This window comes from Halictus rubicundus, chromosome 10 (assembly GCF_050948215.1).
Source record: "Halictus rubicundus isolate RS-2024b chromosome 10, iyHalRubi1_principal, whole genome shotgun sequence".
In the NCBI taxonomy this organism is placed as follows: domain Eukaryota; kingdom Metazoa; phylum Arthropoda; class Insecta; order Hymenoptera; family Halictidae; genus Halictus; species Halictus rubicundus.
In genome coordinates, this window is record NC_135158.1 from 13214475 (window position 1) to 13229321 (window position 14847).

The following is a 14847-nucleotide window of genomic DNA, read 5'->3' on the forward strand; positions in this document are numbered from 1 at the left end:
ACGTAGAGATTAAAACGTGAAACAATGGATAAATACGCCTTTCGTGAACGTTGTTCAAAAGTACCCCCGCTAATCGTTGAACAAAACGAAGAAATTGAGAGTGACTTAAATAGTCTTCGCGTTGTTAGTCATTACATAGTTCAAAACGCTTTAAAGTGGAATCGGGTCAATAAGGCACTGTTCGCCGACAATGTCTGACTAGAAAATGAATCTATTTTCGGAACTCTTGTTTATTTCTTAACTTTTCTTCGTCTTTTCTTCTAACAATTCAATTCTCGTTTTGCATTCGCTCGGTTGGTATTCTCTCTTTCGTGGACGGGAACCGCGTGCAGTTTCTACAGTTCGCTCAATTCCTCATTATAGTATCATGTATTTAAGTCTACTAGGTATTTCAATCCCTCTAATGTCTTTAACAACAGATATAAAAGAAATCTTTTTTAAATCTATTGTTAATATTCGCACGGTTCTTGGGAAAAGACTAGGATTGCTATTCGCCTCGGTTTCAGTCGGTTTATATAGTATGTGCAATACTTATACTATACAGATCTCCTTTTGCTGCATGATTATTTGATCATTCTGTAACGAGTAGGTATTGTATCGAGGAAAACATTTTTTTCACTTTCAGCATCACAAACAGCTCTCTTACGTAACGTTGATTTATTTAAGAAATACTTTCTATATTATCTATTGTAAATATGTGTATTAAAAATTGACAGCAAACAAGACTGAAGTAAGTTTAATCGATTCTTATATTTCCAACAGTCTAATGTCCTCAATCTAGTTTGATCGCTCAAGTTCCGAATTAATCCTGCTCAAAATAATTTTCTTTCGTACGGACAAGGCAGAAAAATGAAGAAGGAAATTGATTCTACCATTCTCCTGCCATGAATAATTCTCAATTTCAATATAAAGATTCGGACTCTTCGTATAACAAAATGAGACCAATATAGCAATCTAGTGTCCAGTGTCCTAATTCCTTAAATTTTCCAGGACACATCTTTCGGAGACATCCACCGTGCGAGCGTTATATGTACGAATGATTCTGTCGTAGTCGAAGGGAACGCTACACTCGAAGACCGACGGGCGCCGTTCGTGACCGAAAGAGAGAATGCAAAGAGCCCAGAAGAAGGAACCAGATATTCAACGGCGAGAGAAGAGACTCTTCCCTCGCGTTCCTCAAAAAAAGAAATAGTTTACGAAGTCTTCATCTTTTTGTATGGCTGCATGATCACACCGGAACTCACGGGGATAGCTACCTGCGGCTGTGCCGCGATGGTAGCAGGATTTGGAATTTGAGGGATTTGTTGAACACTCGGTACACCGGCTGTCGGTACACCAGCAGCGACTCCAGGAACACCAGGAAGAACCGTGTACGGGTTTTGTACGTACGGGCTACCTTGAACCGCCGCGCTGGGTATCGATGCCTGTACGTAAGGATTTGGTAGGATCTGTTGCCTCATCAGTGAATAAGGATTGATGTGAGTACCCGCCGGCGGTCTCGAGTAGGCTAAAAGTCCAGCAGACAACGGAGAAGTCAAGGCCCCTGGAATACCGGCCAGGTTAGGAATGACTTGCCTGGGTGTCGCTGCTGTAGCTTGTAATCCAGCTACCGCTGGATTCCCTGCTGCAGCGGCAGGATTTACAAGGGCCTGTTTGTTTAAAGCTACGCCGGTGTAATTCAGCGCCGTCAGTTGGTTAATAGGGTAAGATTGAGACGCTTGCGACAGTTTAATAGCTTTTGCGTAATTCTTCTGAGCAACCTCTTTCGCCAGAGCTGCTGGATCGAGATGAGCTGGCAACCCGGACGCCATACCTAGGCTGTTCAGCATGTTCAGACTGGCAACGTTCGAGGCGTTGTAATTCGACATCGAGGCCATGTTCGTCACCGACGGTACATTCGACATGGACGCCATCGAAGCCATAGAGGCCATCGAAACCATATTGACTACACCTGGCATCGAGGTTAAGCCAGCAACCGAAGTCAATGGGCTCATCGCGGGCTGTACGGAAGCAGCGGAGAATGCCAATTGGTTCTGTATCTGTTGTTGCTGCTGTTGTTGTTGTTGCTGCAATTGATGCTGTTGTTGCAACTGGTGTTGGTGTTGCTGTTGTTGCTGTTGTTGTTGTTGTTGTTGCTGCTGCTGCTGCTGTTGTTGAGCCTGCTGTTGTTGATGGTGACTTTGCTGGTGTTGCTGATGCTGAGATTGCTGTTGAGTAATCGTCGAAGGACTCGAGTGATTCAATTCGGGGGAGTTGTGCACGTTTTCGGCATCGTGATTTTGCGTAGTATTCGGCTGCTTGTTACTGCCGTTACTATTATTACTGTTATTGTCAGCAGTTGGAGGTGGTGGCGGTGGGTTGTTGCAGGGATCCATCAGCACGCCATTGTTGGCGTCGGCGCAGTTATTGACTGTGGCGCCACTGGTTCCCTGGGAGGAGGAGGAGGACTGAACCACCACCGCGTGGTGGTTGCTTTGCACGTTCGGGGGTTGCACGACCGATTGGTTAGAGGTTTGGGTGGGTAGGGGTGGTGTTCCAGTGTACTCACATGACACAGGCACGAAGGGCTGCTGCAGCTGCATTAACTGTTGGTAGGTCGTCGCACTGGTAGGCTGATAGACCGGCATGCCGGACTTGTCGCCCGCCGGTCGTTTATACGGAACCATTCCTGGGAAGGCCTGTAAAACGGAAGCGCATATATCTTTACAGTTAGCGAGGGCAACTTGGTATTCGGGGAGGATCATATTTGGAAATTTTGTTGAAGGGCCTCGACTTTTAATTCGTTTTTTTTTTCTTTTTTGCTTCACATTAAGTTCCTCCTTCTTTTCGTAATCGTTTGTCTCTTGGTCCAGGTGGAGCGGGAAAATTGGTTCGAGGTCTTCCAAGGTATCTTCCATGAAAAAGTAGCTTAACGTCGAAGCGGTTCGATACTGAGAGACTTGGCTACAAAAATTCTGGCTCGACAATGATTTTAAAAGTATCCCCGCGATGCTTGGGTGCAGCGGTAAAATTAATTTCAAATTGTAAAACGCCGTTTTCTTTGGCAACTCCCTGCACGAGTGACTCGCGGATCTCTCAGAAAGCAATATGTACGTATGTACAATGGTGCAAACGGTGTAGAAACGATGTATAGTCATATTTTTATTAGTCTTGCTCTATTCTAAAATAGGCACGCGACTGCGAGAAACGGATAAGTAACGTACTGAGCTAGATTGGTATGATTCAATGGTTAGATTCTGCACTTACAAAGTTCTCGTAGTAGAACGATCCGACAGACTTCACGTCCATCTGCAACAAAGACAGGATTGGTTTCAACTAATTTCACGGAGGAGGCTGTGTTTGTATTATCGAATATTGAATTAATAGGACGATGGCAATTGAAGGAGAAGGTCGATTGGACTGGTCACTTTTCCAGAGAAACAGAATAATTGGGGGATTGCACACGAAAATAGTTGGCTTGTAGTTGTAATAAGTAGTCAACACAATAAATAATAATAATAATGGTGATGATGATGAGGATGATGATGACGATGACGACGACGACGACGACGACGATAATGAGATAATGATGAGGATGAGATGATGATGATGATAATAATGACGATGACGATAATGATAATAATAATAATAATAGTAGTAGTAGTGATGGTGGTGGTGGTGGTGGTGGTGGTGGTAGTAGTAGTAATAGTAGTAGTAGTAGTAGCAGTAGTAGTAGTAGTAATAATAATAATAATATAGTAGTAATGGTAGTGTGTGAAAGTTGTGCCGATGACGCAGCTTGCGGCGACGTTCCCAAATGACGACGTTCGTTGTTGGATAACTGTAAAATTGTTCAGTATGTTTTCTTTCGCTTCCCTCTGTTTCAACTATTTGAGAAAAAAGTGAAGCGTGCTAGAAAGACCAGCTACAGTTTCGATTATGAGAGAAGACCGTCACAGGGCCAATTAAACAGAGAATCGTTGGTCCTGTTTTAATTGGAGAATCAAATAAATCCATTATAAAAGTATCACCGGCGAACATGAACTCGGAACGTGACCGTTCTCCGATTGATGGAGAAAAGAAAGATTTCATTTTCCTTCGGTTTTGCGGATCGGAAGTTCCCCGTACTATTCGCCATATATTCGGTTCGTTTGACGCAACAGTCGTACTATGATCGTAGTCAAAAGCAAGAGCCTTCTCGAAGGCGAAAACAAACAGAAGAGGAAATGTAAAAAATAGAGGATCAACAAAAATTTGATTAGACGTTCCTCGATCGACTGTATTCGTCGATGACAGTCGCGGGGAACAGAATGCGATAAACGAAAAGTCGTATAGGTCGAAGTGGTGAAAGTTAGAAGCTGCATATGTAGTACGGATGCAAAAGCTGGAAAGCTAGTAAGGTCCGAGTAGAGTGGAGGAACCGTGTAATTGTGAACTGTTACGACAAATGATTGTATGTTTTGTAGTATGGTATATAAATGTCGGTATATAACACCTCGAGAAACGAAATACAGTGTTTACTCGACATATGTCCAAAACACGGGTCTAGTCGAGGACATACATCGGCCAGGAGACTATTCTTTGATCCACGCCGAACGTAGAAAAGGACAATAGTAAAAATAGGAAATAATGAAAAATAAGGAAGTTTTTGGAATAGTGTTGGTCTCCTAGTTTCACACCGATATACCTGATCTGTATTATGTTACCCCGCGGCAGTGGGGATAGTTCTGAGACTTTTATCGGCTAGGCATTTGGGACATATATGGAGTAAACACTGTACACAAGTACAAATATTATTCAAAAACAATTTGCTGGTTACATGAGAGGAGCATTGGTAGATAAGGAGCATTGTTGTAAGCTCGGATGTAGTGGAAAATGATTCGACTAACTTTACGGTTCTTCCAAGACATATGTATACAAGATGACTTAACGTTTTATGTTTCTTGATATCGTGTGTCTGAATTATTTGAAAACGTTTGAATATTCCGTAAGGAATGAACGAAGGTCACTGTGAAGCTTTGTGATGCGAATGATGGTATTACACGCTGTCTATAGTTTTTCTAGGTTGAATAGTGCGATAGGTTTGAAGCCGAGATTAATTGTTTTCTTAGATGAATGTTATGCTTTTCATGTATTGTATAGTGTTGTTTCAGAGTTCAGCTGTCCAATTCGGTGTAGTGCAACATGAGGTATTCCAATTCAATAGAAATCTTTCTTGGTCGTGTAATAGGACCGTTTTCGGTAATGGACATACAACAGTTTCTCGTTGAGATCTACAGGATTATATAAAAGAAAGTGCAAAATTTTTGGTCCCAGAAAGTGAAAATTATCTTGGGTACTTTGACCGTTTTTACTGTTCGTAATGTGATGCACTGATGTGGAATAAATATATTCGACCGACTCAAAACTCGACAAGATCGTGAATGTTCGACTAAAGGCCTTCAAGCTGTCGATGGACAGAAAACAGAGAAAGAGAAACGGGACACGTGGGCGCCGTAAGAAAGTAAAGGTCATCAAAGAAAACGAAGAAAAATTAGGTTTGAAATGTGTGTATGTTTGTTTGTTTTTATAAGTAGACGCGCGCGCGGCGCGTATGCGTATGTGTGTGTGTGTATGTGTGTAAGCTGTCTACTTGTGCTCTTAGCAGTTCCGACGTGACTCTGAAATCGACAGACACATAGAGTTTATTTCGCAAATAAAAGAAAAGGAGACGAGTGAAGACATGACGAGACGAAAAACTCAAAACCCCGGTGAAAGCTGAAAGAAAAAAGATCGCGGGAGTACGGTAGATCGCTGGTACTATAGATAAAAGACAAAACTTCCGGGTCATCGACCAGAGCGTCAAGGGGATGACATATTACACCATCACCTCGGTAGTCGCTTAAGCACAACATGCATCATCGGCGCAAGCTCGGAGTTTACACAGATCTATCGCTCCGTAAACGCAGTACCAATGTCTTGTCTCAAACGTTTTATGTATACTCGTGCGATTCTTTCTTATCGATCGATTCGTTCAGCTTTATTCGCCTCTCTAACAACATGGTCCTAATGTTCAGAGATTAGACTTGTTATTCTCGTCATAGTACTCGCAGTAAAGCACGCGCGCACGACTAGTCAATTTTCTACAGACAATACAAATAATAGTATCGGAGAACATAAATTTACTTATTGCGCCGGAAAGGTAGAAAGTGTTATGTCGGTAAGGTAGAAAATGATACTAACATGATACAAAATTTTCTTCGAGCCGCCAAAAATCTTTTGGGGAGACACGTTTTTAATGCAAAATGAGGCTATGCGCGAAATTTGAGCTCAAGCCGATTTGACCGATTTTCGGAACTTCAGCCCAGTTCTGTTATTCTTGATCGTAGAAAAAGGAATAGAAAAAGAAAATGGCAGATTTGCGTCTGATTAAATTACAATTTACGAGTTGTTAATAAAAATAGAATAAAAACTTAAGAAATTACGTATACATATATTCCATAGAATACATGCATTTGAATGGTGTATACTGCAATATCTGGTCAACTCTAACAATAAGTCTTATTGTATTTCAAATTTTACAGAAATGCGCGCGTGGCTTAAACTGTCGAGCGCAGTCGTCGATCGGACGCGTCGCAGCGAATCGATGGATCTTAGATCGATCACGAGCTCTTTCTGTTGTTGTCAGTTCGCCATGGAGTGAGTTTATATTGATCGTTTGAGTACCACGAGTCTTTGAAGAAATCGACGCGCAATAACGACGGAATACAGGTATGCGTGAGCAACATTAAATAAAGAAAAAGTTGATTATATGCATGGCCTTTGTAGAATTTTCTCTTGAAAAGGAACCGTTATGACAATTGCTAAAACAAACGTTACAATACCTCACGATGGAAACCGAATGCATCGTCAATTACACATCGTGATTCGAATTAGCGTTATTTTTCGAAATAGAATGGAAGCAAAGCGATCGCGTTAAGTGGTGCTCAAACGGATCCAAATAGTATACTGATATCAGCAACCACGAATATTGTTCGTTTGGTACCGAATGGACATTCTGTTATTTGCAATCGAATTGGCGAATTCGTGGCTGATGATTGAGAAACCGATAATAAGCGATCTATAAATACATTACGAGGCGTAAGCTCTGATACAAACAACATTGCAACGAACGACAGTACGAAGCAAAATCAACAAGAAAAGTTTATGAACGAAAATTAAGAAGAACATATTGACAGAGACAGATAGATCTTCGAATCTTTTTTTTTGTTCTTCCGAGAAGTGAATGATACACAGGTGTACGCGTATCGTATGTTGTAATCATTATAAGCGTAGTATCGTGAAAAGAATATAAAAAGAATGAGGTTCGAGGAAAATATGTGCGGTGCAATTAAAAGTATCGTCTCGAATACTGCCGATGTTCGAACTCTACGGAGCGTGTGACCGGAACACGCGGAAAATATCCCTCGAGGACTGTGTACTGTTGTTCCGAGGCTAAATAGAAAAATACAGCGAGCCTCTTGTTAGAAATATTTTTAAAAAATGAGAGACGAGAGCTAGAGCTCGAAGCGCGCTCGGCAGTGTATTCACAATCGCAATAACCATGTATTCGTAACTTAAAGATAGGGCTACAAGGAACTTTCGAAAAATGGCCCCTGAAACTACACGATATTTGTTCCCATTCGGCTTATGTCTATTTTTGGCGAACTAAATGAATCAGCACTTGAAACAAATTTTTAAAATAGATGTCAAGAATGAATATTTGTCAATTCGAATAGAACATCGTACATTTTGTTGGCATATCTTGACAAATATTATGTACGAATATTAATAGCAATTTTCAATGGTCGTTATTTATATTAAAAATATTTATTAGGTTGTGTAGTAAATTCGTTCGCGAAATTGTTTTTCAAGTTAAAGACGAGCAAGCACAACTTTCATTTTCGCCATTAAATGCTCTTTTGTTCTCAAGAGATAAAAAGTATTGCAAAAATAAGAATAAAAATTTTTGTTCGAAATACTAGTCCAATAAAGATCAAGTATAGTATCTCCTGGCCGATATATGTCCCTGGCTAGACCGGTGTTTTGGACAAATATCGAGTAAACACTGTATTGGTTAAATGTTTACGTTTCTCGGTGCCGACCTAAACATCTTCTTGCACGACCTCTAGTACTCTGAGGAGAATGTGTCAATCCAATAAATGTAGTGTAACAACTATTATTTTCGTTTTTGTCCTAAATTTTGAACCACGATCGTCCTCCACCTCGGCCAAAGTCACGTTAGTCTACAACATATCTGCGATTCAGCAATATCGGATTTGAGGTCCCGTTTTTCCGCATAATTACCACAACACCTAATATTTAAAATGACACTGTACGATTCGAATGAATAACCCGTCAATTTCGTACATATATAGTACATGAAAAATGATTTATACAAATGTAACAAAAACGATCTATATTAATGTGTTCACACAATTTATACAATGATAAACCAAAATCGAAATAATGTGTTTAAAAAGAATCAAATTGAACAGAAAGCATGAAATGAAATGGACCGGACTAGTTGCATCCGATATTATCCGAAGTGTAAAAGTGAAATTCGTAATTCTTCGAATATTTTGTAAACAAAGCAAAGAAATCGAAGATTTTAATCGAACGCCACGTTGGTACACAAGACGAACGTAACGGTTAAATAAATAGAGTGAAAAACAAAAAAAGAGAAGTTCAGTGGTCTGTTTCGGGTTAAGCAGTTAGAGCCACGAGTAGAAGTAGAATAGAATAGATGGAATTATTCGTGTCGGCTAGAAGAAGAAGAAGAACAAGAAGCGTAAACGGAGGGGCCATTTTCGTAAGTTCTGGCTACGAAAAAAAAAAAAAAAAGGAAAGTGTACACCATGCATAAGCCGTGGTACCATTAGCAGGTCATCATTGGAGTCGCGCATCCGCTTCTTGCCGAGTTCGATGCTCGCCATACTGGCACTCTGAAGTCCTCCGGGAACCGCAGTCGCGGGAACTCCTGATACTCCGCCAGTCAACGCGCCCATTCCCGCCACGTTCGTTGGCATTGTCGCCGTCTGCTTTTTATTTTCATTTCGATATGTATATATTTATGCGATCGTTCGTCCAAATATCCCCGTATATAATCCGAAGCAGGTATCGTTTTCGTTTTCGTTCATCCATTTGTGATTTTCGTCATCGTGGATACATCGCGCCAATAAGGGCACCGTTTCGTGTGTACGTGTACCGTCACGATCGTCGTCGATTTCATTGTGTGCCGTTGGCGATGATGGTGTTGTTTGTACACACAGTATTTGGTTATGTTTGTTTGGTATTTTTTTTTTTTTTTTTTTTTTGACATGCGAGTTTTGCATTCGGCCATCAGTTAATTTTCATTTTTAAGTTTTCGTCGGACCGTGTCGTAATCCGAGCATGTATGGATATTTGGTTGGCATAATTTGTCGGCAGGCGTTAATTGGCAGGTAGCGAAGCGCACGGAGGTTTTTGTCAGCAAGCATGAAGAAGCATCGTCAGGCGGAAGAGGGCAAGATAAAAATCAAAAAAAAAAAGAGAAACAGACCAGTTGAAGCTAAAGGCATAGAAACGACAGTCGCGATCATTTTTTCGATTTTTCGCTTAAACTAAGAAGAAATAGTATACATACGTATATGAAATATCTGTACATACATATGTACATGTGTATATATAGATATATGTATTTGCATGTATAGTATACATATAGAACGTAACACGTATATGTATACACACATGACGGTACACAATTGCGTTTGTGTCGGCGCGCCGTGCACCACAAGTGAACGCATTCGCGCGCACGGAATTCACGGCGAGGGAATGTATTGTGGTAAAACGACACGTAGATTAATATGCACCTGTATAGGCGTAACACACTTCTCGGGTTGCTCGCGCGAGTACCGGCACCGGGCTGACGTAATTACTCGTATCTATCTTGCGATTCGATCGCTTCTCGTTGGTCACGATCTCGTTTTTCATTCAGCGAGGAACCGGAGAGGCGTGTGTGGTACAGTCGAACCGCCGTGTCTTTTATCGAGTAAACGCACAAATGCAGAATTTTGCAATTCCAACGATAAACAATACATCCTTTTCCCAATACGAAATATCGTTTTCTAAAAACGAGTTATACATATTTACTCACGTATAGTAAGAGACAACGGTACTCGTAGAAATGTATTTATTCTATTTACCTATGTATAGCTCCGACATGTAGATTGTAAAATATTTCAAGGTCGGGGTATGTTACTCTGAAATTACACAATCTGTTCCAGACTGTGGAACACACATAAATATACTCTTCGTTTTAATAATGCAAAAGATGTTCAAAAGTTTTAAAAGAATAAAATATTACACGGCCAAGTAATTTTCGAAACCTGGAATCACCTTCGAATATGACGAGAATATAATTTTCCTAATTACTGTTCGTATTTAAGCGTGATTGTAGAAATAAGAAATGTAGCTTTCTCTTTTCAGTGCCAGTCTCTTGCTGTACGAATACCTCTTCTAGTCGCCGTTTGGGATTGTTAATTATTACGTCATCGATTGAATACGAGACATTTTTCAGCACTGTTGGTGCATACGGCTTTGCTATTTTCCCCGAACAAGTATTGTAGATCGAAATAAATTGCGTTTACTCGGATGAAAGCGTGGTTCGTGAAATGAAAGCTGGTAACAGAAATAGTATAAAGAACTAAATTCTGTTGAAAGTAATGGTAATTGTAATAACGATGACCATAATGGTGATAATAGCGATAAAAAGGCCAATAGGTAGGTTTCTGGGCGTTATCGGCAACAATCTGCGAACTAACAGTGCTAATATGTAATTCCATGAACGCCCGTGTGGCTCCGTTGCGACACCTCTAATGGAATCGTAAACGATGCTCCTGATAATAATTAAAAATGAAGTATTCACTTGTTGGTGGGAAGTGCGCAATCGAGGATGGACAGGGCCAGGGGCAGGGTGGACAATGGCGTAAATGAAAGAGGTAAGTACGGGTAAAAGAAAAACGAAGAATTCCATTTGATCGTCCATCGAGTTATCGGCTGGCGTTTCTGACTCTGGCAACACCTGCAATAATCGGGACTATCTGTCGAAATTTATTAGTTTTCCGGAGATATCTTTCGTTCCAGCCGTTTTCTCCCTCGCTCCTGCCTCCTTTCTTCCCTTTTTTTCATCGCGAGACAAAAGAAAGAGAGAAAGCAGAGCAATGGCGTGAGAACTAGGCAATTTCGTTCCTGAAAAATTGAATTTTCAGATTATTTCGTGTCTCCTATGGTCCATGTCCCATTGTTCCCTGCTGGCATCACCGGCATTATCCGTCGATCGTTGCGTTGGTTCACGGTACGTGCGTATCGAGACGTGGTACGTGTGCGTGTACGTTGCGTGTGCGTGTACATGTGCGTGCGATGAATCGTGTGCGTATATTCGTACGAATTGATAGTGGACAGACTCTTATCGGCTGATCCATGTGTCTGCAACGCCTGATCCGTTTTTCGTGTTCGTACATTTGACAAACATTCAGATATGGGCTAGCAATTCCGAAGAGTGCATTTCATTGCATTAATTTGATTAGACCGATCAACGATACTAGCGGCGGGGTCGAGGTTAATCGATCTAATGGAAAATCGCGAACGAGCCCGAGAGAGAATGAACCAATGCCCGGCCCTTCAAATAGATCAAAGAGTGCTGACGCGTGGTTAAATCGGTTTATATGATAAATTCGGATCTCTGGTTGCCATTGTTCTTTTTTTTATCCACGTAAATTGTTATTCAAAAGTTGATAACAATATCATAAGTTGCATTTACTCTTTTTTTTCACAAAATCCATTGTCTTCTCTATTCTCATTGTCCATTATTCCAATAATCTTAGGACAGAGATACAGGATTACCACAGTCTATAAATATTTACTTTTCCATTACTTTATGCTACTAGGTGATGTCTGATTGCCAATATTAATGGATTTTTTTCTTCTTCTTTTCAGCAAGTTCGACTTTGAAAATTTTAGTTTAGTAACGAACTAATTCAGGCCATAGTAGGTTAAAATCTCTTCTTAACCCCTTGCCCTACTATATCGAGTCGTACTCGTGATTCTGAACAGAGTCTAATAAATACGTATGTTATTAATTTCCTTTAAACCGCAATAATTTTCTACTTTTTTAAGGAAAATACGAATTACAAAAAAAGTTGTAATCACTGAAACCGTAAAATAAATCGTAGTGCAAGGGGTTCATTCGTGTTGTTTAAGACATTTGGGCATAGAACTTTCAAGATGTTTCCCGAGCAAAAGTCTGTAGTCACAGTGAAACTTCGTCTCGAAAATGGCGGCGCAATGGGCCACAAGATTGAGGAAAATTTGAGCAAAGGTTACATTTGTCGGAACGCGTTATGCACCCTTGGGAAATTGAAAACCACTTTTAGAGAACGAGACTTCCCTGCCAACAAGCTGGTCTGCCGCAATCATCCATGTGAGACTTTTTCTTCCATTGTGTCCGGGCGTGGCTGCAGGTCTTCCGCGCGACGTCGCTGAAAATGTCTTTCCCGCGTATTCTCTTATTTTTTTTCTGTTCTTGTATTCTTTTTATTTTTACTACTTTTCGCTCTCTGTTCCCCGGACAGTGGATAATTTCGTTCCTCGAAGACAACGTACGGAGCGGAGTGTCGAAACGAAGTATAACATTTCTCACCGTGCAAACAAAAGAAAAAAAAAAACACAAAAAAAAATTGTCTACTTTCGGTAACAGAGTTATTTCTCTCGAACGAGTTTCATTTCTCGTCTGTCCAACTGAATTTGAATCGTCGTGTAACATAGAAATACATCACTCCATACAATTGTCCCTCGACCGCTTGTCAAATCAAGTCCCAAACGCGAACGTATTCTAACAATGTTCGATCATACGAATTTGAAGACTGAACTGCGAGAGAGAATAAACAGCGGTCGAAGCAAGATATATCCGGTCTTTAAAGTTTAATCGTTATTATCGTCGCGTCACGTGGAAACAGTAAGTTCAGTACAGTAATCGTCTCTCGATCTTTTGTTAATGTTGTACGATACGTAATTTTCGTAGTAATTGTAGACTAAAAGGAAGTAAAGATTAACTTATGCGAAGTAACAAAAAACAGCAGTTGAGGGAGGACAATTGCGAAGATTCGACGTTGCTAATTTCGACGCTAATTTCGTTTGACGACCAGTCAGTCGCTCGAGCAACGTTCCACTAAAGAGAAGTGACGATGTTCGTTCTCCGATCGTCGTGATGAACACGCGGAATATGAACGAAGATAAATTCCCGAGCACACTTCTTCTTATCCCCGAGCCCATATCTCATAACAGACCCATCGGACGTGACTTTCTCGGCGTACAATGCATCTGCACGCTTTGTTCTATTTTCTTATTTTTTGCTTTTTTTTTTCTTTCAAGGTTTGACAACTTTCAGTGTAGCGTTTTTGTGTTGGGCAGCAAAACAGCAGCGAGGGTTGATAGCCGGGGTTCGTGCAGCACAGCTTGTCAGCAGAGTGGTGTACGTGTCATTCGTAAAGATACGTGTCACTTTTAACTACTTTCTTATTTACAAAATCGCGAGCAAGCTCCATTTCTGGTTTCCGAAAATTTCGGTTGAACTTTTCAGTTGACTGGTTGACCGAGAAAATTTCATTATGATTCGCGCGTCTGCGTTAACATCTACATTGTATTTGAAAAGTGTCTGTCGTTACATCTTGTTGTGTATAATATTGAATTACAACATTTAGAATAATTCGATCGACATGGATCTGCACTGTAGTCGCGTATTTGATTGATAATGCCAGTAAACTCGGTAGACATTTGTTTTGGTTAAACTTCACCTTCTGAGACCAAAAATTTTGTAATTTTTTTATACAATCCTGTAGATTTTGACGAGAAAACTCCAGAAATGCAAGTCTTAAAACGCGGAGTTCACTCGTTCAAAAGTTATACGCGTGTAAACTTGAGCGATTTCAAGCGTTTCTGACGGGTAAGGGCGCCGCCATATTGGTATGTACTCAGCGTCGCGCGTAGTCTAATGAGCAGAACCGCTAGGTGGCAAGCACGAGTATGATGTCGATAACATAGAATTCCCATCGATCTGCTCTCCAGCTCCTCATGAACCTAATCCAGACCAATCTTCTGGCAGCTCTGCTGATTGGACGAGCACATACCAATATGGCGGCGTCCTTGCCTGTTAAAAGCGCTTGAAATCGCTGAACCTTACACAAGTATAAATTCTTAACGAGTGAACTCCGCGCTTCAAAACTTGAATTTTTGGAGTTTTCTCGTCAAAATCTACAGGATTGTATAAATAAACTATCTCCGTCTTGATATGGTTAATTGTACTCATAGCCAGACACTTTTGTAACTCACTGTAGATGTACCGGGACCGACACGCTTTTCGAAAAGCCCAGAAATCAGATTCGATGCTCAGTGATCGGAAATGGAAATGGAGCGGTCGCGCGTGTAACTGCATAAATATCTGGTACTCGTTACAACCTATGTACCGAACAGGTAATTGGTGTATTGCAACTAGTTCTTTGCACCTGGATAGCTGCGATAGGCTGCTAGAAAGAGAGAAAGAGAACAGTGGTGTTTGGTGATGTTAACAAGAATTTTGCCTCGTGTACTACTTACTACACGCTACGGGAACGGGCTGAACATCATACAGGAGAATGTAAAAACGGACGAACACAAAAGCGACAAACATGATATACGATGAAATGAGGAATAGGAGTACCTTGTACAATCCAATGAACAAATCAGACAGTTGAAAATTAAAATTTGGGAGTGTAGAAGTCAAAAAAGTAAAGCTTGAAAGAAAGATGACAGGATAATGAAAGAAACGAGAGAATT

General features: G+C 40.7%; 2 protein-coding genes across 14 annotated transcripts in view; one reads left to right on the plus strand and one right to left on the minus strand.

Annotated features, from left to right (window-relative positions):
• LOC143357961 (protein muscleblind) overlaps nucleotides 1-14847 on the minus strand; it is a 420294-nt gene that overhangs the window by 20423 nt on the left and 385024 nt on the right. For 4 of the 13 annotated variants that reach the window (XM_076794709.1, XM_076794710.1, XM_076794707.1 and 1 more), the window contains 3 exons: nucleotides 8874-9035; nucleotides 3247-3288; nucleotides 870-2678 (listed from right to left, as the gene is read on the minus strand). In XM_076794709.1, coding sequence (XP_076650824.1) covers nucleotides 1194-2678; nucleotides 3247-3288; nucleotides 8874-9035 — 1689 coding nt within the window. In that variant the 3' untranslated portion in view covers nucleotides 870-1193. Of the gene's footprint in view, nucleotides 1-854; nucleotides 2679-3246; nucleotides 3289-8873; nucleotides 9039-14847 lie in introns of those variants that run through there. The other 9 variants (XR_013082911.1, XM_076794715.1, XM_076794714.1 and 6 more) reach the window with 9 other exon arrangements.
• The window catches only part of LOC143357977 (uncharacterized), a 13891-nt gene continuing 9969 nt past the window's right edge, over nucleotides 10926-14847 (plus strand). The window contains exon 1 of the mRNA XM_076794747.1: nucleotides 10926-10986. The gene's annotated coding sequence lies outside the window, so the exon portion shown is untranslated. The remainder of the gene's footprint in view (nucleotides 10987-14847) is intronic.